The sequence below is a fragment of the Aricia agestis genome, chromosome 14, assembly GCF_905147365.1.
Source record: "Aricia agestis chromosome 14, ilAriAges1.1, whole genome shotgun sequence".
Lineage (NCBI taxonomy): Eukaryota > Metazoa > Arthropoda > Insecta > Lepidoptera > Lycaenidae > Aricia > Aricia agestis.
In genome coordinates this window covers 2,482,904-2,505,332 of record NC_056419.1, presented here as the reverse complement: position 1 = coordinate 2,505,332, position 22,429 = coordinate 2,482,904, and the positions used below count along the sequence as shown (strand labels likewise).

Below are 22,429 nucleotides of genomic sequence, written 5' to 3'. Positions count from 1 at the left end.
TAATCAACGTGCTTATCAAAAATTAACTTAGTGTCAACGACTATTCCCAGATCTTTCATTGAGTTCTTCTTAAGTAATTCTTCATTATTAAGTGTATATTTAAAATTAATTAACTTAGGCTTACGGGTAAAATTTAGTGCAAAACATTTGGATACATTTAAATCTAGTTTATTAATTGTGCAGTAGTGACTCAATCTGTTAAGATCCTCTTGCAGAAGGCAACAATCTCTAAGTGACAAAATATATTTTATTATTTTAGCATCATCGGCGTAAAGTAACAGTTTGGAATGAAGGAAACAAGAAGATAAATCATTTAGGAATATTGAAAATAATAAGGGACCCAGAAGGGATCCTTGAGGGACACCAGAGGGCACTGGCATCCAGGTTGACATAAAACCATTAAGAGCTACTGCTTGCGACCTGTTACTGATGTAAGACGAAAACCATCGAAATAAGTTCCCGTGTATACCTGCGATGGAAAGTTTCTGCAATAGGATAGAGTGGTCGATTCGGTCAAATGCCTTACTAAAGTCTGTAAATATAGCATCGACTTGGGCACCCGTATCCATATATGCACTAACATAATCGTATGCAACAAGAAGATTTGAAGTAGTAGATCGACCTTTTAAAAAACCGTGTTGATCTTGAGTGAACCAGCATTTAAGTGTTGAGTAGACTTGTTTATATACGATACTTTCAAAAATTTTGGCAAAAATGCAAAGTTTTGATATGGGCCTATAGTTTTTTATATTAACCTTATCACCTCCCTTGTGTAAGGGAGTAATAAATGCGGATTTCCAAATACTTGGGACGTATCCTTCTTTTAGTGACCTACCAAAGAGCATACACAAAGGAGTGACCAAGTATTTAGCACATTTTACTACGAGTAAAGGTGGTATATCGTCTGGACCTGCACCTTTACTCAGACTAACAGACTTTAACAAGTTTAAAACCTCATCAGGATTGACCTCGATGTCTCCAATAGTGTTGTGATTTACATGTTTACTTTCGGGATAAAAATTACTAGATATTGGGTTGGGGTCCAGAAAATTAGTTTTAAAGTAAGCGCCAAATAAATCACAAATTTCGTCACCGGAGGTTGCGAGTTCTCCGTCAAAACGCATAGAGGCAGGGAAGGTAGAAGCAGCTTTACTGTTACTTTTGACATAAGACCAAAACACTTTTGGATTATTAATTAAGGAGTTTTCCGTTTTGTTAATGTATGATTCATGTCAGTCATGCTGTTCCATAGATTTGGCTCTTTTTCTAAGGAGGGAAAAGGATGCATAGTCGCTGTAATTTCCATAGAGCTTATATTTGCGATGGAATTTATGTTTCTCTTTTAAAACTTTTTTAAGAGCACAGTCATACCAGGGCGGATAATAGTCAGATGATATTATTTTTTGAGGTATATGTGATTTTCGTAGATCATAGATTGTGTCGTAGAAATATTTAAGAGCTTCATCTAAAGGTTTATTGTATAGGTGTTGCTGCCAATTAACCGTGTCCAGATAATCACAAATTGCTTCAAAATCTCCTAGTTTGTAAATATACTTTAACCTCTTATTCGTCCTCAATGCGTCACAGGAATCGTGTATCAGATGAAAACGTAGAGACCGATGGTGTGGAATATCTTCTGGTACCAGAGGATCGTCACAAGCATTGACTATTAATTCATTATTTGAAAATATTAAGTCCAAAAATCGATTGTTGTAGTTACGAACTTGACTACGTTGAGTGAGGTTGCACTGAGCCAGAGTGTCGATAAAGCCGATTTGAGCCCTTGAGAGGGATACGCTATCAGATGTATAGTGATTACCCTGGGGATGCCAGTCAATGAACGGTAAATTAAAATCACCCATGATTATAAATTCATCATTAGGATGCGCGTTAATCACGTTAAATAAATTATTGGAGAACATTTCAAGTTGTGTACTTGAACTGTTTCCACGATTTTGATCACAAAGATACAGCGTGCAGAAGTGTATTTTGTTGGATGATACATCCTTTGAAGAAACAGTTACCCAGACATCTTCTGCAGACGTGTGCCACTCGGGACGACCTGTTGCTATTAAATCACGTCGGATTGCCAAAAGAACGCCACCTCCAAGTGATTGGTTTGTTAAGCTGTAGTCCCTGTCACGTCGCCAAACGATATACCTATTATCAAATAGCTCCTGATCACTAATACCGTCCATTAGCCAGGTTTCGGTAATCGATATTACGTCATACGAGTTTAGGTATACATTTCTCTTAAAAATATCGGTCTTAGTACGCAGTCCTCGAGCGTTTTGGTAATAAACGGTCAATTTAGAATCCATTTTAAATTAAAAAAATAACAATTATTTGATAATAGCTGAGTAAGCAAAATATAATTTTTACGATCACATTTAAATTTATAGTATAGTACATGTGTAATAATTATTAATATGTAATATGTTATTATAATAGATAATGCAAAATATAATTTAAATAGATATAATAAGATGCAGATGGTTAAATAACAATAAATCAGATCATATGAATAGGTAAGCGCATGCAGGTAGAATATTGAGTGCATTAATAAACAATTTTTAAAAGCAAAATAAATGATTTGCAGGCTATAGATTATAAAAATTTTGAAACCGAAATTAGCGCACGTTTGAATATGACATTCTTAATTTTCCCACCGAAAGTCGGGTGTGGGAGTTCCAAATTTAAACTTCTAATGACAGTAAATTATTGACCGCCAATCATGGCCACAACAATGGTTTTCCGACCACGATGCGTACGTGATCAAAAATGCGACAGATGGGTTTTGACATATTGACCTTGCTCGACCTTAGCTGTCATTGTCAAAACCAAATTGAAGGTTATACCCATATATGACCCAAAAAAGCTGCCCTTCTGTTACAAACTAAATTCTGTCTGCAGATAGAACGTTGGTTATTTTACATATAGACCGCACACAAGTTAAGGATCTATGGACAAAAACGGAAGGAGATAACACAATGTCTGATTTTTTTAATTTTTTGGTAAATTAGTAATGACGATTAACGTGATTGGTAGATATTACGGACGTTGGCATATTATTGGTACCTAACTCTTGTACGTTATTGGTAAAATACCCACACATTTTTCAGTTTTTCCCAGGCATCTTAAAATTATACATGGCCTAATAACGACCACTTAAGAAGCGAAGGCGTGGCTTACTATTACAATTTACACTCGTATTTAATGGGCCATTTGTCATTATGGCCAACATCTCTCCCGCAACCGGACAATGACTCATGGCCACATTAGACCACACCCTGAGCTTTCCAAAGCACTTGCCAGGTTATATCTTGTATCTTTAAACGAGCTTTAACTTTTCTTTTTATGTCGCAGGGAAAAGAAGATATCAGGGATATCACGAAATCGCGGTAGATACCGAATATTCTTGTTTCTTACGTCTTTTTACTAAACAAATCTAGTGATATGTCATTTCACTAAACTAAATCTAGTGAAATGTCAGAAAAGCGGATAACGCCGAATAAAAATCGAGCTACGCATTTCTCTCGCTCGCTCTAATACCCTATCACTATCTTATGGGGGCGACTAACCCTAAATTGACGATTTTATAATTCATTTTTATACTTGAAAATAAGCCCCGAATTGTTTCATTTTGTAGACATAGATACTACATTATATTTCCGAGAATCAAACATATATAATAGATCTAGCTAGGAATCACTTTTAGAAAATGTCATTTTATTCGTGTTTTATCGAATACCGAGCTAAGCTCGGTCAAACAGCTAGTGTATACTTTAATGGTCGTCTTTTCCACATTTTTGGAATAATTACGGCAAAAGTTACAGATAAAGATCGAAAGACAACATTACAGTCAACTAGATGTTACCGGGAACTTCGAAGCAAGGACTTTCATTTATCACAGGAAACTGTACATTTTTCGGGGGTAAAAGCAGTCGTATGTCCTTTCCCGTAGTATCTCGATACTTTATTTCATTAAAGTCTGTTTTTGTGATTGAAGCGTAAAGAGATAAAATATGAATTACTTGTATGGTCCGAACCACGATGTTAGTCACAATGATGAAAAGATTATAATGGTTTCACAGTATAAACGCCTTAAAACTCCTAAGTTGAGAACAGGAGCAGCAGTTTGGCTCTTTCAAATTCTAATATAGAGCCAAAAGTGCCAAAAATGGATTTGCAAAAAACTAACACGTCACAAAAAGTCATACTTTATTTACAGAAGACGTAGCTTCCTTCAAGATGAGTAAACGCGGTCAGTGAGACTCAGGACGTCGACAATTATAGTACAGTAGTAACGGAAACACTAACCATACGTAGAGAGCACGTGCAAACTCTGAAGAACCGTTTTATTTTGCTTCTTAAGGAAATATTACCTAATGATTACCAGAGAGTAATGAACATGTTGATGCGAAGACTCGGCTAGGTCTATATTTTTTTAATCAAATTTTATTGCTGTAATCATAAATCGCGCTGTCAAAGTTTATCTGAAAGTTAGAAAATCTTATACCTAATCATATCAATCTAAATTCTACAACGTTATAATATTATGCTATATTATTATGACAAAACAATGTTTCCCAGGTTTTTTGATGTCATCAAAAACTATTATTACTTACATAAACATGTAAACATTCTAGGAACTTTAATGATAAATTTTATTAAGGGTAGTGCCAACTTAATCGTGCGTGTAATCCGTTGTGATATCAAACTAGCCTCAAAGTTCCTCAACCTGTCAAAGTCAACTGACATATCCACAGATAAATGACCTCATTGGATATAACATTGTCACTACTGTCAGCGTCGTGATTGGCGAATGCCACAACTATCAGTGTTGCCAGCGAATTATTACTTGGAAACGTTCCTTTACACGGAAAAAAATGGATGATCAATTTCAAATTTTCTTTGAAAAAATGAAAATAGAAATGCAAAAACAAACAGAAACTATAACAAATACACTGATGGTAAAAATGGATGAAAAACTGGAACCAGTATTAGAAGAAAATAGAAATTTAAAGTTGAAGTTAGAAAAACTGGAAAATAAAGTACAACTTTTAGAAAAAGACAGGAAAAGCAACAATATAGTAATCTATGGATTAAAAGAGGGTGAAAAATCTGTAACAGAACTATTAGAGAGAACGAGAAAAGAACTACAAGAAGAATTGAACATAAAAGTAGAAAACTGTGAGATAAATAAAATCTATCGCATTGGAAATTTAGAAAACAAAGAAAAACCGAGACCGACCCTCGTATCCTTTATCAATAGATGGAAGAAGAGCGAAGTTCTGAAAACCAAGAAAAAGTCCAAGGAGTTATATATTTCTGAAGACTACACCAAAGAAATACTGGAGAAGAGGAAGGCATTACTCCCACAACTAAAGGAGGAACGTAACAAAGGAAACATAGCCTACCTAAAGTATGATAAACTTATTGTTAAGGAAAATGTAGGAGCTAAAGACAAAAGGAAAAGAGAACCATCTGCCTCTCCGTATGCTAACCCGAAACCGAAGAAACAGCAGTTGACACCCTCTACGGAAAGAACAAATGCATTTGACTTGATGAGGGCTCGATCTAACTCTCTTACATCCCAACCATCAGGAAAACAACAATAGCAATCAACTATCGGCGAACGGAAACAAAAACATAAACAAAAAGACAAAACAACAACCATAACAACACACCCTCCCCCAAGCCGACTGGTCATCGTGGGGGAAAACGACCATGACCCTTTAAAGATGAATAAAAGAACGTTAGATATACATATAGCAACATTTAACTCAAGATCGTTAAGAACACCTGAAAGACTTCAAGAATTTGAAAAGGCCATATCAGAAATCAAATGGGACATAATAGGAATAAGTGAAATGAGAAGATACGGGGAGAAGATAGAAGACTACGGAAATTACATTTTACACCACATAGGCATGACGCCCGGACAATATGGAGTGGGCTTTTTCATTAATAAAAGATTAGCGGATAAAATAATTGAAATAAAAGGAGTCACAGAAAGATTAGCTATCTTAAACATATTATTACCGGTTGGCAAGGAAGAAAAATGGTCAATTATTCAAGCGTATTCGCCTACAGAATCGAACAAAAAAGAAGATATACTAAAGATAGAAAAGTTTTACCAAGACCTGCAAACAACAATACAAAAAGCACACAAAAATACCATAGTGATGGGAGATTTTAACGGCCAGATTGGAACATGCTGCAATGGAGAAGAATATACAATTGGCAAATATGGACAGGGTAAACGAAGTAAAAATGGAGCAAGGATAGTCACATTCGCTTTAACAAACAAACTTAGCATTCTTAACAGCTTTTACAGGAAAAAGGAATTAAAAAGATGGACGTGGACCTCTCCAAATCGTCTCTACAAAAATGAAATAGATTTTATTATGTCCAACAATTTGAAGGCTTTCAAAAATGTTTCAGTCATACAGAATCTAAATTTCAACTCAGATCACAGAATGGTTCGTGCTACACTTACAGGAAAACCTATAAGAAGGAACCGGAGATGGCAAAATGAGAGCACGGCCCTGACGTGTACTGGAAACAATGAAAATCTTATCAATAACCTCACAAGATTAATAGACATAATCAGAGAGAAGACCATATCTATCGAAGAGAAATACGAAAAAACCTTGAGAATACTTAAAACAGAAACTCGAAAAGTGAATAAAACCAAAATCTCTTTAGAAACTCAGCGCTTACTAGAAGAAAGGAAAAAACTATTACAAATAAAGGAAAAAAATCAAGAGAAGATGAACAAAATAAGAGAAATCAGTAAAAATATAAACGAAAGTATAAGAAAAGATAGAAAAATAAAGAGACGGCAGACATTAGAAAAACATATAAATAGAACTGGCGGAATAAAAAAGGCTATTAAAGAGTTAAAGGAAAAAAGTGAGTGGATACTAGGAGTTAAGTCAAAGAATAAAACTAACACGAGAAAAAGACCTGAAATACTGAAAGTAGCAACGGACTTCTACAGGGAATTATACAAAAGTAAGAACCCAAGTGCGGCCACAGAGAAATTTAATCTAATGGATGCTGAGCCTATACCGAAAATACTGAAAGAGGAAACGATTAAAGCTATTACAACACAAAAAACAAATAAAACACCTGGATCTGATCAAATTACTAATGAGTTACTTAAATCCACTGCACCAGTGATTGCTCCAATACTAACAGACTTATTTAACGAAATCCTGGAGACCGAAACAATACCAGAGGACTGGACAAAATCGACGATAGTATTACTACATAAAAAAGGTAGCAAAGAAGAAATCGGTAACTATCGACCCATCAGTCTAATGTCCAATATTTATAAGGTCTTCTCAAAAGTCATACTATCACGAATCACTACAACACTCGATGAAAACCAACCAAAAGAACAAGCTGGGTTCCGTGGCAAGTTTTCAACGATTGACCATATCCATGTCCTGAGACAAATCTTACAAAAGTACAATGAATACAATAAATGCTACTACTTAGGGTTTGTAGATTTTAATAAGGCTTTTGACTCGTTAGAACACGCTTACATCTGGGAAGCCTTAAACAGTCAGGGAATACAGCACAAATATATAAGAACTTTGAGGAATATATACTCTAGAAGCACAGCACAAGTGAGATTGGAGAAAACCGGCGAAGAATTCCCCATAGAGCGAGGCGTCCGTCAAGGCGACCCTATTTCACCCAAACTATTCTCGGCAGTCCTGGAAAGGATATTTCAAAACCTAGATTGGGATGAAAATGGTCTCAATATTAATGGAGAAAAATTAAGTCATCTGCGCTTTGCAGACGATCTGATACTGTTCTCCGAGTGTCCAAGAAAGCTACAACTCATGCTACAACAGTTATCAGATCAGAGCGCGAAGGCGGGGCTGTCAATGAATATCAGCAAGACGAAAGCCATGACTAACTCCTCAAAAACACATGAAATCATAGTAAATATGCAGAAAATAGAATATGTTAACGAGTACATCTACTTAGGACAACTAATATCGCCCAAAAAAACTATGGATAAAGAAATAGATAGGAGGATTGCCAACACTTGGAAGAGATACTGGTCGCTTAGCGAAGTTATGAAGGACAGAGACATGCCTATGAAAGCTAAAAGAAAAGTTTACAACACCTGTATCCTGCCCTGCTTAACATATGGTAGCCAAACATGGTCATTAACAAAAAACCAAGCAAATAAACTAAGCGTCTGCCAAAATAGTATAGAAAGGAATATCATTGGAGTCAATAGAAGAGACAAAGTAAAACTAACACACATAAAAAACAGAACACAATTCAAACAGGCACCTTCTGTATATAGAACACTAAAATGGCGATGGATAGGGCATATGTTAAGAGAAAGGCAAGAGAAATGGACCCGTATAATAACAGAGTGGTATCCAAGAGACGGTAAAAGAAGCAAAGGTGGACAAACGAAAAGATGGGAAGACGATCTAAAAAAGGTAGCTGGTACAGAATGGATCAGAGTTGCAAAGGACAGAGAAAAATGGAAATCTTTGGAGGAGGCCTATGTCGAAAGACAAGCTGTTGCAAAAAAAAAAAAAAAGAAATCACCCGAACGCCGTTAAACTTAGAATAATTTAAGTATAATAAATGTTTAGTTAAAATGAGATTAAGTTATAGTAAAATAATGTTTATAAGTTTACAGCAATAAAGGCTAATTTTATTTTATTTTATTTTTTATTTATTTTAATGATAAATCAAAAGCGAGAACTTTGTTTGGCGATAGTTATTTTTAACTGAGTAATTAGGTGCATTGGGGCAATCTCATAAAGTTTTTGGAAGAGTGAGTATATTGTGTCATTGTTTCAAGTTCAGAAGACGAATTTGTATATATTGTTACCTATAACTATAACATTTTAGTTATAATAAACATATTTCCATGTGAATTGTATATTTTTTAGTTCAAAAGTATTTACGGATTCTGATATAACTACCCCTTTAAAATATAACCCTATTTCTACTTTTCATAGGTAATTTCGAATACTCAAGGGGTAATTACGAATAACAGCCGAAACACGACCTAATGTAAAAATACATTTAAGGCACATATTTTTTTTTTTCTATTTTACCCCATACAAAAACATTGTGCATACAAGCCATAGAAGACACCAAACTAATTTTTGTACCGAAAAATTTTCGAAATTACCCCATTGGGGATGCAGATGTCCTCAACATTTGGAGCAAAGAAATAAATAGAATAAGAACAATAAAAAGGCAACGAAAGTGGTAGCTAACAGAGATAGAACTATTAACCTATCAATATACAAAAAATCAGCTGGTTAGGGTTGCGTTTTAGGGTTCCGTAGTCAACTAAGTTTTTACTTAATAGTAATATTACGTGGTCGCTCGATGGTTATACATTAAAACAAATTATCAAATGTAATAAGTTATGCTCTAGTATTCAGAACGTAGATAAATCTACTGATAACTTGATAAGTTACCTAATTTACTGTAACTAAGATGCTAGGCGTGGTCGCATTTAATTAAGAGTTAAGTTCTCATGCGAGTCTAGACAAAAAAACTGGTCGTATAAGCACTGATCTAGATTATTTACTATGTTACATAAATTCGCTTTCAAATACATATCAGTTCGGCAGCACTTGGAAAATTACTCATACATTTTTGCGCAAAACTTATAACTTGCAAGGGAATGTTACACAGTTGTTTTTAAGAAGGAAAATAGCACAGTCCTGCCCACCTGTAAAAAGGCACCAGCACTAAAAATAATAACTTTTATGGTTTGTTGGAAAAAACACAAATTCTATCTATCTTAGGACTCGAACTCATCAGAAAACAAGTACGAAGTGTTACGGAGTTTGTCCCACCTTATGTTATGATTCTATTTACTGACTTAAAGGCTTAGTTTGGCAGGTGTATTGTGTACATGTAATATGTATGCTTTCCAAGATCTTTAATACTAAATTGCAATTACTATTAGCACGGGGTTTTTATCATTTATGAGAAAAATTATCAGAGAAGGCTTATAATTTTTTTATCTATTCCGGCAAAATTGGGACTCGCTCCTCTCAAAGTTTAAAGGGTTAGCAGTTAGCACCATAAAGTTAATATACCTAGCGGAATAGAGCAACAATCTCGAGCTGTCAAACGAAACCGAAATTGATTTAAGTACATCTGTGCGTAAAAAATAAAAATATGTGTACGTATACACTTACACAAGCATGATTGAACATGAATTCTATGAGATTAAATTGTCAACGTGCTGATAAGTGCCGACTGGACCTCAAAAAAAGAGTTCTGCTGTCATGTATCACACGATTCACACGTCTCTATTTACCACCCAGTGTTACTGATAGTGACATCTCGCTTGCTCAGGCCTTTGCTTCTCTATTCCGCTAGGTATATTAACTTTATGGTCAGCACTTAGCCGTAGTAAGATTAACTAGCTATTAGCTAGTGACAAATATATTTTTTAGATTTGACAAATATTAACTAGATTTAAATATTATTATTATTAAAATGAATTTTATGACTCTTCTCCTATTGACGGTTAACCTTGTCATTGATTTTTTACCAAAATATCAATAAGTAGCACATTGGGTCAAGCTCTACCTGCTTTACCGTTCGGAGTTCGGACGAGTAAAGCAGGTTCATTAGTGTGACGTCAAGATGATAAAGAAAGTGGATTTTATGACTTTTTTAGTTGAAGCGCTTTCGCACTTCGTCTGATACGAATCTGACAACTAGGGATTGCAATCCGGAAAACCAGATCCGGAAAGGAAAATTATCACGGCTAAGAAGACATCAAAGTTATTGAGTAATAGTCGATCAACTAAAAAAATGTATTCGACGAAGTATAAAGGAACCTTTCGTTCAAATTCCTTTATACGTGACTGAGATGATGTTGTTAGTAGTGTGAAATACGTCATACATGTATATTCATTGACTATACAAAAATTATCAAAAACTAGCGGTACTACGGAACCGCAGCAGCTCTAACAGAAATTATTTGCTAAGTGACGCTTTTAAATGATGAGCAACAAATGGATGTCATATCGATAAATATCAACTCGCCATTGACTACAGCTACGTATGGTGGTGGGGAGGGCGCGATTAACCTGCTCATTCTTATAGGCTAGGGCGACTAGGTTTTTTTTTTTTTTTTTCTTTATTTAAAGGCTTGTGTCGAAACCGACAATGCCAGCCTCATAAAAATCAAAATTACAAAAATCTCAAGCGTAATGATTTAAAAGAGGTAAGTACTAATCAGATCTACACATAATAAAATATAAATACAAATTTACTAGCCCCCAGCAAACAGGAAGGTTGCGATAATGCTGTAATGTGCTTGACCAACCATACGGACATTTTAAATATTATTCCATGCTCTACACTTTTAAGAGTGGCTATCTCGCTTTGAAAATATTGCATTAATCAGCTACAAGTGATGCATATATGCCTTGTTTTTGAATAAGAAAGCAAAAATAGGATGATTTTCGGTTTTTAGTTCAATTTTATCAATCCGGTCAAACCCGGTCCGGATTGAAAATTACGCCGGATTGCAATCCCTACTGACAACCCGTGAAAATACAGTCCGTAGTATAAGTAGAACTATTTCCATGGGCGTACCCAGATAGAGACAGGGGGGGCAGGTGCTCCCTCCCCCCTCACCTAGAAGATAAAATAAACGTAGTTTTTCCTGGCAAGTGGGAATTAAAAACGTGTTACCTACTCTGCACAAATCGTGGATCTCGGATTTAGATCGATCTGATCGATTCGGACCGGAAGCAGTGCAAAAGAGTACATAAGGCCAGGCCACAACACTGCGTTGCGGCGTCTCATCGTATAAATGTACGATGCCGCAGAACGCATCGTGAAAATTTCCGATGTAAAGAGTGATATACTATATGAAATTTTTGCGATACGACGCCGCCACGCAGTGTTGTGGCCTGACCCTTACGGAGTACTCAGAGACATTCAATAATGAGTTTGACAGACAATGAAGGCTTATGTCAAAATCTTAATTACAGATAGTTAAGTAATTTATATCTGTCTCTGAATGCGGCAGTTACACAACAAAGCCCACAGTCCATCTACAGTTGCAGCTCTATAGAACGCAAAAAACCAAAAGAGTATGAGAATTGAGAACTATGTTGGCACTTGGCTCTAAACATGCAGAACCATTTTCTAGTTCTATTGGATACGGGCAGGATTGAACAGGGAACAAAGTTATGTATCGTTATAATTCATGCTGCACTAAACAGTAGAATGACAGTCAATTTCTCTCATAACTCAAGTGTAACCACTTTTTAACACGAGACAGCCGAGACGTCCGTTTTATTACTACGTGACCGACATTTTGTGGTCCACATGTGTTTTACCTCATAAAAAATGTCCAGCCAGTTCGACACCATACCATGCCATTTTAGTCTTATAGGAAATTCATATTTTGTACCTTTCGTCAAGTGAGTCAGATCACCTGAAGGAACGAAATTTTTTAGGACCAGCAATTATTATCAACGCAACGATAAAGGAACAACAGAGGAGAACTTACAAAACATGTCCTCCATAGGCCGCGTCAATCGATTACCATAGGCAGGCTTGGCTAGGCTTGGAAATATGAAAAAATAGAAAAACTGACAGATTTTGGGGACAAAATGATAATATAATTTCCTTTGTGAATTTGTCACTTTGTCTATTCTTCGCGTATTTTTTTTTTATGAAATAAGGGGGCAAACGAGCAAACGGGTCACCTGATGGAAAGCCGTCTTCCGTCGCCCATGGACACTCGCAGCATCATAAGAGCTGCATGTGCGTTGCCGGCCTTGTGAGAGGGAATAGGGTAATAGAGGGTAGGGATGGGAAGGGAAGGGAATAAGGGAGGGTAGGGAAGGGATTAGGGTAGGGGATTGGGCCTCCGGTAAACTCACTCACTCGGCGAAACACAGCGCAAGCACTGTTTCACGCCGGTTTTCCGTGAGAACGTGGTATTTCTCCGGTCGAGCCGGCCCATTCGTGCCGAAGCATGGCTCTCCCACGTATAAAGTATGCCATGCTAAGTGTGAGGGTGATGTGACTGCTATTTCTTGGATAATACACATAGATACTTAGATAATAGCGTAAATTATTTTAGAGATACGACAATAATTATTCAGATGTAGAAGACGTTTCTTTTTCTTGGGTAAAGATATTATATGTATAAGTTACTAGATGACACCCGCTACTCAGTTGCACCAAAACTTGTTTATCGCTCGGGAGCCGTACATTTTTCCGGGACAAAAAGTATCCTAGGTCCTTCCCGGGGACTGTGTGTCCTTCCCTGGGACAATGTCTCCATACCCAGCAAAATCGGTTCAGTGGTTTGGGCGTGAACGGCGTAACAGACAGACATTTTCGAATGTATTTATGATATGAAGATTATGAAGTATGGACTATACCCTGTTTTGGAAATCTTTGTCTCAATCAAGTTTCACGTGTACAAAATCGGTCACGGCTCCAATTTTCGTTTAAATTATTCCGAGCAGGTTCGCTAGAATAAATGATAATATTGATTTATTCTCTCGATCATGTCGAGACGGTTATGTCGATTATACTGCATCTGTGGCGGAAGAGAGAGATTTCGAGACGAATGACTGATGATGGCTAAATATGGCTTTGATATTCTAAGAAGGTACTGTCTTAGATGTTGTGTAAGTTAATTTATTATAATAACTTTTTACTAGTAACATAATATTATATCTCTTACTAATTAAAAGTTCCGCAATGAGTACTGACTATACACGTTAAATAGTAATGCAATGGTTTGTTAGTGGTAGCCAAGACACATTTGTAACCTATCGAACAAGGACGAAACATTGTACAAGTACAGAGGAAATTAATTATTTTAAAAATGTTGCCGACGTTTTAGAATCACATTGTTAAAATGTCTAAACTCTTAAGTAGTTAGTGGTTCCAAGCCTTCTAATTTTAAGTTTTTACCCAACTTCTTTTCATTAAAAAATGAACAAATAAAAGTACCTTTATCTTGAGTGTTCTTATTTCAAGCCTGTCGGATATTGGCACAGAAGTTTCTGGGTGAGGATGTATAATTATTCCTTTGCCTTTTATGTGACAGGTAAAAGGTCAGCGTCCCTTTGACATTTGACATGGCGCTTTCTCTTAGCATTTTGGCGGTTACATGGTCAAATTGTTTAATGATATAATGTGTTGATGATTTTATTTATTTTGCGTAACCACCTGTGACCTGACTAGGCTGTGAATGGAACTTCGCTGTGTCATTAATTGCCATGAGTCTAATTCAGCTGATCAATCAATTCTTATGAACGGTTGAAAGTTTAGAAGGTTCTTTTTTCAAATATCTATGGTTCAAACTAACAACCAATCCAACAAGTCACAAGACTTCATATTATGAATACAATTTTTATGAAATTCTGGCACAACTTACTAGCCTTGTGATTTGAACTTTTAACTGATGATTCTTAAAACGTTCAGAGAACTCTATGAGTCAAGTATAAGTATTCTATTGAATTCGTATTCGAAGATTTATGATTATTTTGAGTATCCTCTTGGTGTAGTCGTTTTTATAACTTTTCATAAAATATTTTATGTATGTGTAATAGTCCATTGTTTGAATGAAATACTTGGACAGTTTGACTGACCATCTGAGAGAGAGTCCTAAAAACTGCTATAAAACGTTGAATGCACAATCTCTAAGCCTCTGAAAGAATATGGAAGATTATTATTTTTAAACAAAAACTTATTATGGAGTTCTTTATGTTACTTTAAAAATCAAACACAGCTTTATGTCGATCCATCGTCTGTTACCATTTACCAAAATCGAAAAGCAAAATATTGCAACGTGGTATTGCTTTATCGAAAACAAAGGACACTCAAAAGATTAAAAAAATAAGGATGGGCTACACACGATTCCACAGAGAAGAAATCATAAGAAACGCAATTTTTTTAATTTTGGCAAAAATTAAAAAAATATATTCCCCACAGCTGCCACAGAGGCTGACATTTGGCACCATGCCTTGTTATAAATCTATGGGGCAGTCACCTTAATTTTAATGGAGTATATAGCTTCAAGATCGTCCACTGTAATCGATCAAATTAAATTAATCGTGATCGTGCGAATCTGTACCAAGGTTCTAATTAGACGGCCGCCATTTTGTTTCGTAACATGTCAATTGTTATCTCCGTAACAATTGATACAGGTTACATATTGCGCAAGATCGTTGTTGAAATTATAATCCATTTGCGCTAAGGTGTGTCATTTGGCCTGTTCATTAATTAGGTCAATTAAGCTACTGTTATTTATAATATTTAGAGGTCGGTTATAACTTATAACATTAGTTTGTACTTATGATTAATTGTATTGACAAATTTTTTGGTTGATCTTTTTTATGGAAAGTAGTCCGATTAGCCTATCCTAATTTTAAAGACATTATCTTTATGCGTTTTTTTTTAATTGTGCTTTTATATAAAATCAAGGTCAGATCTTACCTGATCACCACGTTTTCGTTCTGTTTTTCGCTCCATCCTCTGTGCCTGCAACAAAAGATATCCTATTGAATATATTTTATTAAAAATATTATTAAGTAGGTATTTTAAATTCTTCATCATCAAAAAAAAATACAGCCATTACTGCAGTACATCTAATTTTTTATGGCCAGAGTGGCCAGACCTTCTTCATCTTCTAAAATGGGAAAGTTTTACTGTACATGTCCTCTAAAGAATATAGAGTTAAGGCGGGGATTAATCTCAATCCAAAACGATAACCTTGCACATAACCAAAGACCAAGCGTATACTCATCGCAACAAGTTTCATTTTAGCTTAGCATAAAACTGTATTTACTCGGGCGGATCTTCTCTATTTTTCATGTTTTTTTAAAATATCTTTGCAAATAAACATTAAGAAACAAAATTGTTCGGTTAAAGACATTTTAATAAAGATTTACTAACAATTTATTAAAATAAAATGTATCATTATCCTAGTTAATACTTATATTTCGATGAAATAGATTTTTATCGGAGGTGAGTTTGTAAATTAATTACAGCCAAAGTATTACGTTTTATTAAAATGTTTATGGCTTAAGGTATTTTAAATATTGTGCTTTTTATCTCATATTTTTTTAACACTTCGTTATTATATTGGAACTAGGTAAACCGGGAGTCACGGAATAACAAATTGGGGTTTATCCTCGCCTTACGAACTACCAGCGACTATGGAATTTGGGATACGGTTGTTTTAGGAAACTGTATGTATCATTTGAAAAGGTATACTAAGTTTTGATAAATTGTAAAGCTTTAAATGGGTCCTATGACCTGTCCACAAATTTTTGATTAATGTTTAAGTTAAAAAATCGTTGAATTTGGGTTGCACGCTTCATGCCGGCCTTTTTGCTACTTATATTGTAGAGCAAAGTACATGAGATACATCTAGGGTAAGTTAATTTTCCCCTCTTCATTTATTTCCACTGGGACAGGTAATGAGAAACAACAAAAACTTCAAACGGACAAGAAAGTGCAATGGGAGTACGGTATCCGTTCCTCCAGATGAGTTTCCAGTGAGCGAAAATGAACCTTAACACCAGAAAATAGAGTTCAAGAAACCAGCAAGTTATGATGGTTAAACGTATTCTTTGAATTTTAACTTTATTTAAAAGGGTTAAGGTACACTTCAGATTGGTTTAGCTATCGGATATGAATAATGATTTTCATCTGGATGATAATGATGGAAGTCACAAGTGCTCTCGAAGTGCACTAAGTACGAATTTATCTAAAAATATGTCTTTAAAATAGCCTCGATAAGACTCAAGTAATTTAAAGCTTCAGCATAAAATTAGAAGATAGGCTTTGATCTACGAAATTCTAGATATAAGAATCGGGGCCCTGGCCCTTAGCCTCTAGCCAAGACTTTTTCTTTATCGCCAATGTATGGAATTGACATTACACGAGTCCGAACGTCAAATTCACATTGTCGGACGCTTATGTCAATTCGATACATTTTGATCGGCGAACACGTCTTGGCTAAAGGGCCTGACCATTTACACGAAATTCTTTAAGCTACTTTCTAAGTAAATAATCGTAAAATCTTTATTGAACATTAGCACGTGACGCGACGCGACGCGCTGCATGTTTATTTCACTGAGCATTATCACGTCACGTAGAAATGACAGTCAAAAGACAGTTTCTACAATAATACCGTGACATAGCCCGTAGGTGACTTAGGTCATCATGACTCGTCAGCATGTCAGTCATTATGACGCGATCATCATCATTATAATCGTAGAAATTTAAAAAGCAGGTGTCGTTTATCGATCAATGACCTATTAATTTCTAAAGAGCGAGCGTTCCAAATTCAAATTTGAACGACGCTACTTCTTCTTCTTTTTGATATTTTTTTCTCACTTGCTGAAGCCTTGCGGCAGTGGACTTGTATACAAAACAGCCTGCTGCTAAGATGGACAATGTTTACTGGCCTATGCCAGTAATTTTATTCTCTATCTCTACATAACTATGTCTAAACTATACATCTTTACTTGGGCAATGTCTATTTTGTTAAAAAAGCGGTTAATAGGCCATATTTTGTTATGCTATGAAACTGTATACATGACATAATGTCGAAACTTCGGAAACGGCTCGCGCTTGACCACGTCACGGCCTGGTTGCTCCAGAGATATGAAACACCAATATTGTATAATCGTATACCCTTACAACTCGTGGTTTCGAGTTACTTAAGGGACTGTATTAATTGGATACTGGGCAATGTCCTTTACATACTTCATATTTGTACTATCAGAGAAGTTGATTCCTAGGCAGATGGGGGACCTACGTAGTTTGGTCGAGTTACTTCAAACCATAAAGTTAATATACCAGTAGCCCTAGCACGGCCACCAGTAGAAATGCGAAAGTATAGACAAACTGTGGACATAAACTAAAGGTGCCGTTCCAATCGCGACCGACAAAAATTCAATTAAAATGGCACTTTATGACAAACTATAATATATGTCATAGAGTAGGATATTATTTGAATTTTTAGGACTATAGTCTGTCATAAAGTGGCATTTTAATTGAAATTTTGGGAATGAAAAAAGATCGGAACGCTACCTTAAGTTTATCTCCACAGTTTGTCCATATTTTCCCATTTCTACTGGTGGCCGTGCTAGGGCTAGTATATTAACTTTATGCTTCAAACCCAGCCAACAGATCTGATTGATATGATTCGACCAAATGACGTTGGTCTGTCAACTGCCTAGGAATCAATTTCCTCGATGGTACATATTAATATATTTTACGAATTTCGTTTTTCATGTGAGAACCGTACATTTTTCAAGGTTAAAAAGTATCCTATGACCTTTTCATGACTTTTCAAATATATCTCCATAAGTACCAAAATTCAGTTAATTCGGTTCTACGGTTTAGGCGTGAAGTCGTTGTAACAGAGAGACAGACAGATACATTTTCGCATTTATAATGTTATAGTAGATGCGGATTTAAAAATTATTTTATTAATGTTAATTTTTACTATTTTAATAACAATTATAAAAGTTGATGAAAACTCTGCCACGCTCTACCATAATATTCTGAACGCTGCGTACACTTTAGCCGGCTAATTTAAAATTAAAGTGTAATAATAATATTAATATTATGTATAACTCTCACCATTATAAATAAAAAGCACATTTTCAAAAAAGTAAATAAAAAAATTTATAAAACACTTATTTTTGCCAATTGAATTGATCAAAAACAAATTTTGGACTGTCTTACAGTGTATTAGTCACACTCACTTACGATATTACCAACTTTAATTATTATTAAGTAAACTAATGAAATATGACACTACAGTCTACAGTTCATGGCCAAAATACTAACTCAGCAAATATTACGTAACCAGTGAAATTGGCCCGCATTTCACCTGCGGCTATACGAAACGAAAGCTCACAGTATAATTGCTACTTGTAATTATATCGGCCATTACACCATGTTATATCGTATGGGATATTAATATACAAACCAATTATTTACTTTCTTATAGACGGTAAAAGATTTAATTAGAATGTGATTATACCTACGAGTATACATTAGATTCTGATATCCTTCACGTCCAAACCGCTGAACCGATTTTGATGAAATTTTGTATGGAGATACTTTGAGTCCCGGGAAAGGACGTAGGATACTTTTTTTCCGGAAAAATGTACAATTCCCGCGCTATAATAGAATTTTGGTACAACGGAGTTGCGGGCACCAGCTATTAATATAAATAATGTACCGTTCGATAATACCAGACGAAAATGAATATTATTACAATTATTATTGTAATAATAGTTATGTAATAGACTAGTAAATTGTGAAAGTTATTCAAATTATAACAATTTAAATAAACAATTGTATAGTAATGGCTGCTTTGTGTCCAAGGTGATCTATGAATTCATGTTTCTGCGACTTTATATTATAATACAGACTTCTGAAGAGAAAACTATAAATTGAGATGTTTCCTTTAGAAAAATACATAATATTAGACAGACAAAATTTTCATACGTAAGTAAAAAATATACAGACGAACAAATAACCTCCTCCTTCTTGAAAGTCAGTTAAATTTTCTTCGAATCCGTGTCTTTTATACATACGGTACCTATGTACACATCGTGTATTTCCGAGCCATTATTATTACTCATAATATTATCTTACACTATTCACATCTTATTAATTATTATCAGAAGTTTGTTGAAGAAGTTACCTATGGTAAAAAATCCTGAAAGCTTGGGGTTACGAAAAGCTTTTGACTTTATCTTCACCAAAATTGTAAAAATATAGAAGATGTTATATTATTGTATATTAATTTTATACAATGGTGCTAAGTGAGCTAACTACGTCAAGAATTTACGTATATTAATTAATTACTTGTACCCCATACATTATGGACAACTGAACTTGTTCCTGCTAGGAACAATTAACATCGCACGCCCCGCATAACTGAACATTTCTTTGTATCTTCATTATTCAAAGCATTAGCTTGAAGTGTCCTTAATGACCTAAGTTAGGACCTAGGTCATTAACGGGTAGCTAAGATGAACTCTAGATCAAATTCCTTATCCTATTTCAGATATTTATTGCATTTTTGGACTTACAAAATAAATCTCACGGCATTGTACGTGGTTACAACTACATAAAGTGTCTCTCTTCGTAGTCTACTCTTTTTGGTATAATGCGCTAACATTTAATCACAATCGGCCTAGTAGTTTTAGATTCTAATTCTATCAATGTTTATGTTTAGAAAACCAATATGTTTCATACTTTCATACAAATGTCTGTCATATTGTGGTCTTTTCAATATGCTAGAAGGAGAGAAAAGCTTATGTAGTTATTTCCTGTGTATGAGTATTTTATCAAAAGTGGGTTTCAACTTTTCTAGTTAAAAGTTATAAGTACACATATCGACAGAATTTTACCTTCAAACACATAAAAAAAAAGCTTTTATTTAACTTGCTCTGTATGTATGTAAGTATGTATGTTACGGTGGAATTTTGGAACTCAATTTTAAGGCAGATACACTTAACCAATTGAGCCGAAATATCGCATACGCGTTTAGTTTGGATGACATGCACGATAATATGGTATGTGACATCACTCCAAATCCAATATGGCCGACCATCCAAGATGGCGAAATAGTCACTTTCTATGCAGTCCTACAACAAGGATATTAAACGAAAGGGCTTCTTGAGAGTAACTCGAAAACGAATGTAACTTCATAAAGTATAGAGTAAATTCATCAATAGAGAATATAATATCCGGTGAAACCTATGGCTCGTGCCATAGACTATAAAACTATACTATATTACCTGTAGCCTCCATTACGCGAGCGTGTAATCGAAAATTACTCACATGCCGCTTAAAATGTATTTCTGATTAGAATTATTAGGCGTAAAAGTTTAATTGTTATATAAGTGTTAACTGTACGAATACAAATAATTTCTCAATGACGAATAATTTTTGTAGTAGGTAAACGCAGCGAGGTTTCGGGGAAATATTGTATCTAACATGTAATATTTTAATTTGCTAACGCCTCCATGGTCCAGTGGTTTAAAGTCAGATGTCATGAGCCAACTATAGGTTACTCTATGGTCATGAGTTTGAATTCCGCGGTGGAAACAACAACGTGGTATTAAGGACCTTACAGGGTGGTCACCTAATTCTCTGGCAAGAAAATATAATATGACATTAATTGGCGTCTATGAAAATGGCGCTATAAAACGATTTAGAAATGTAATTTACCATAACAATAAATATACGCCGGTTCTTCTCGCCGGGTTAGTTCCCGAACCGGTGGTAGGCACCGTAGTATCAACATTCTGATTTTTTTTTTTTAATCTATTCAGAAATAAAACATTTTTTTTATTTTATTTATGCAGTAAAGACAGACAGTTTTCTTGTGCATTCCGCACACACTTGGGCACAAAAGAAGAGTTATATTTTGCCCAAGTGTATGCGAAGTTACAAAATATGAAAAACTCTATTACGAACAATGAATTATTTAATTAAGTGAAGTTATCTTTAAGTTTCCGTATGAAGGAAAAGTGTCTATCTCCTAAACCTGTTAATTTTCCAATCATTGTGTACTTGTTCAGAAAGTGTGTCCATGCTCCATACTCCATGATACCGTACATACTTTCTGTTTTTTACGTTTGACAATAGCAAATATGTGGTAGTAAATAACTTTCACTGTTATTGCCCAAAAGAAAGAAGGAATTTTATTAATTCTTAACCGACTTCCCATAATATGATATAGCGCCTGCAGCGTTGTGGCTGCTCATAGAAAACTAAGGTATTTTAAAGTGTAGTCAGAAAAGAGTGTCATATTATACTAGTATAAACATCAGCCAAGTGCGAGTCGGACTGGCGAACGAAGGGTTCCGTACCGTTATAGAGCAAAATAGGCCAAAAATTCTGTTTTTTTGTTTGGGAGCCCCCCTTAAATTTTTATTTTATTTTAATATTATTATTAATTATTAAATTACACATTCAATCAAGGATTTTTTGAAAGTTTCAAGTGTCTACTTGTTACCATTATTGAAATCGAGCAAAAAAGGCCAAAAAAATTACATTTGTTGTATGAGCTAGGCGCCCTTAAATATTCTTTTGTTTTTAGTATTTGTTGTTATAGCGGCAACAGAAATACACAATCTGTGAAAATTTCAGAAGTCTAGCTATATCGGTTCTTGAGAACTGAGATACAGGCTGCTGACAGACAGACAGACAGCTACGGACAGACAGACATCGAAGTCTCGTGAATAGGGTCCCGTTTTCACCCTTTGGGTACGGAACCCTAAAAAGAAATGACTAACTTCACTCCAGGAGTGCCGACAGAAGTAAAAACTAAACAGCAGAATGTAATAATACATGCGCCATAAAAAATCAGGGGGATAATATT

General features: G+C 35.1%; 1 protein-coding gene across 3 annotated transcripts in view; it reads right to left on the bottom strand.

Moving 5' to 3' along the window:
• The window catches only part of LOC121733836 (myosin-8-like), a 141,066-nt gene that overhangs the window by 34,846 nt on the left and 83,791 nt on the right, over positions 1-22,429 (bottom strand). For all 3 annotated transcript variants that reach the window (XM_042124213.1, XM_042124214.1, XM_042124215.1), the window contains one exon: positions 15,502-15,546. In XM_042124213.1, coding sequence (XP_041980147.1) covers positions 15,502-15,546 — 45 coding nt within the window. The remainder of the gene's footprint in view (positions 1-15,501; positions 15,547-22,429) is intronic.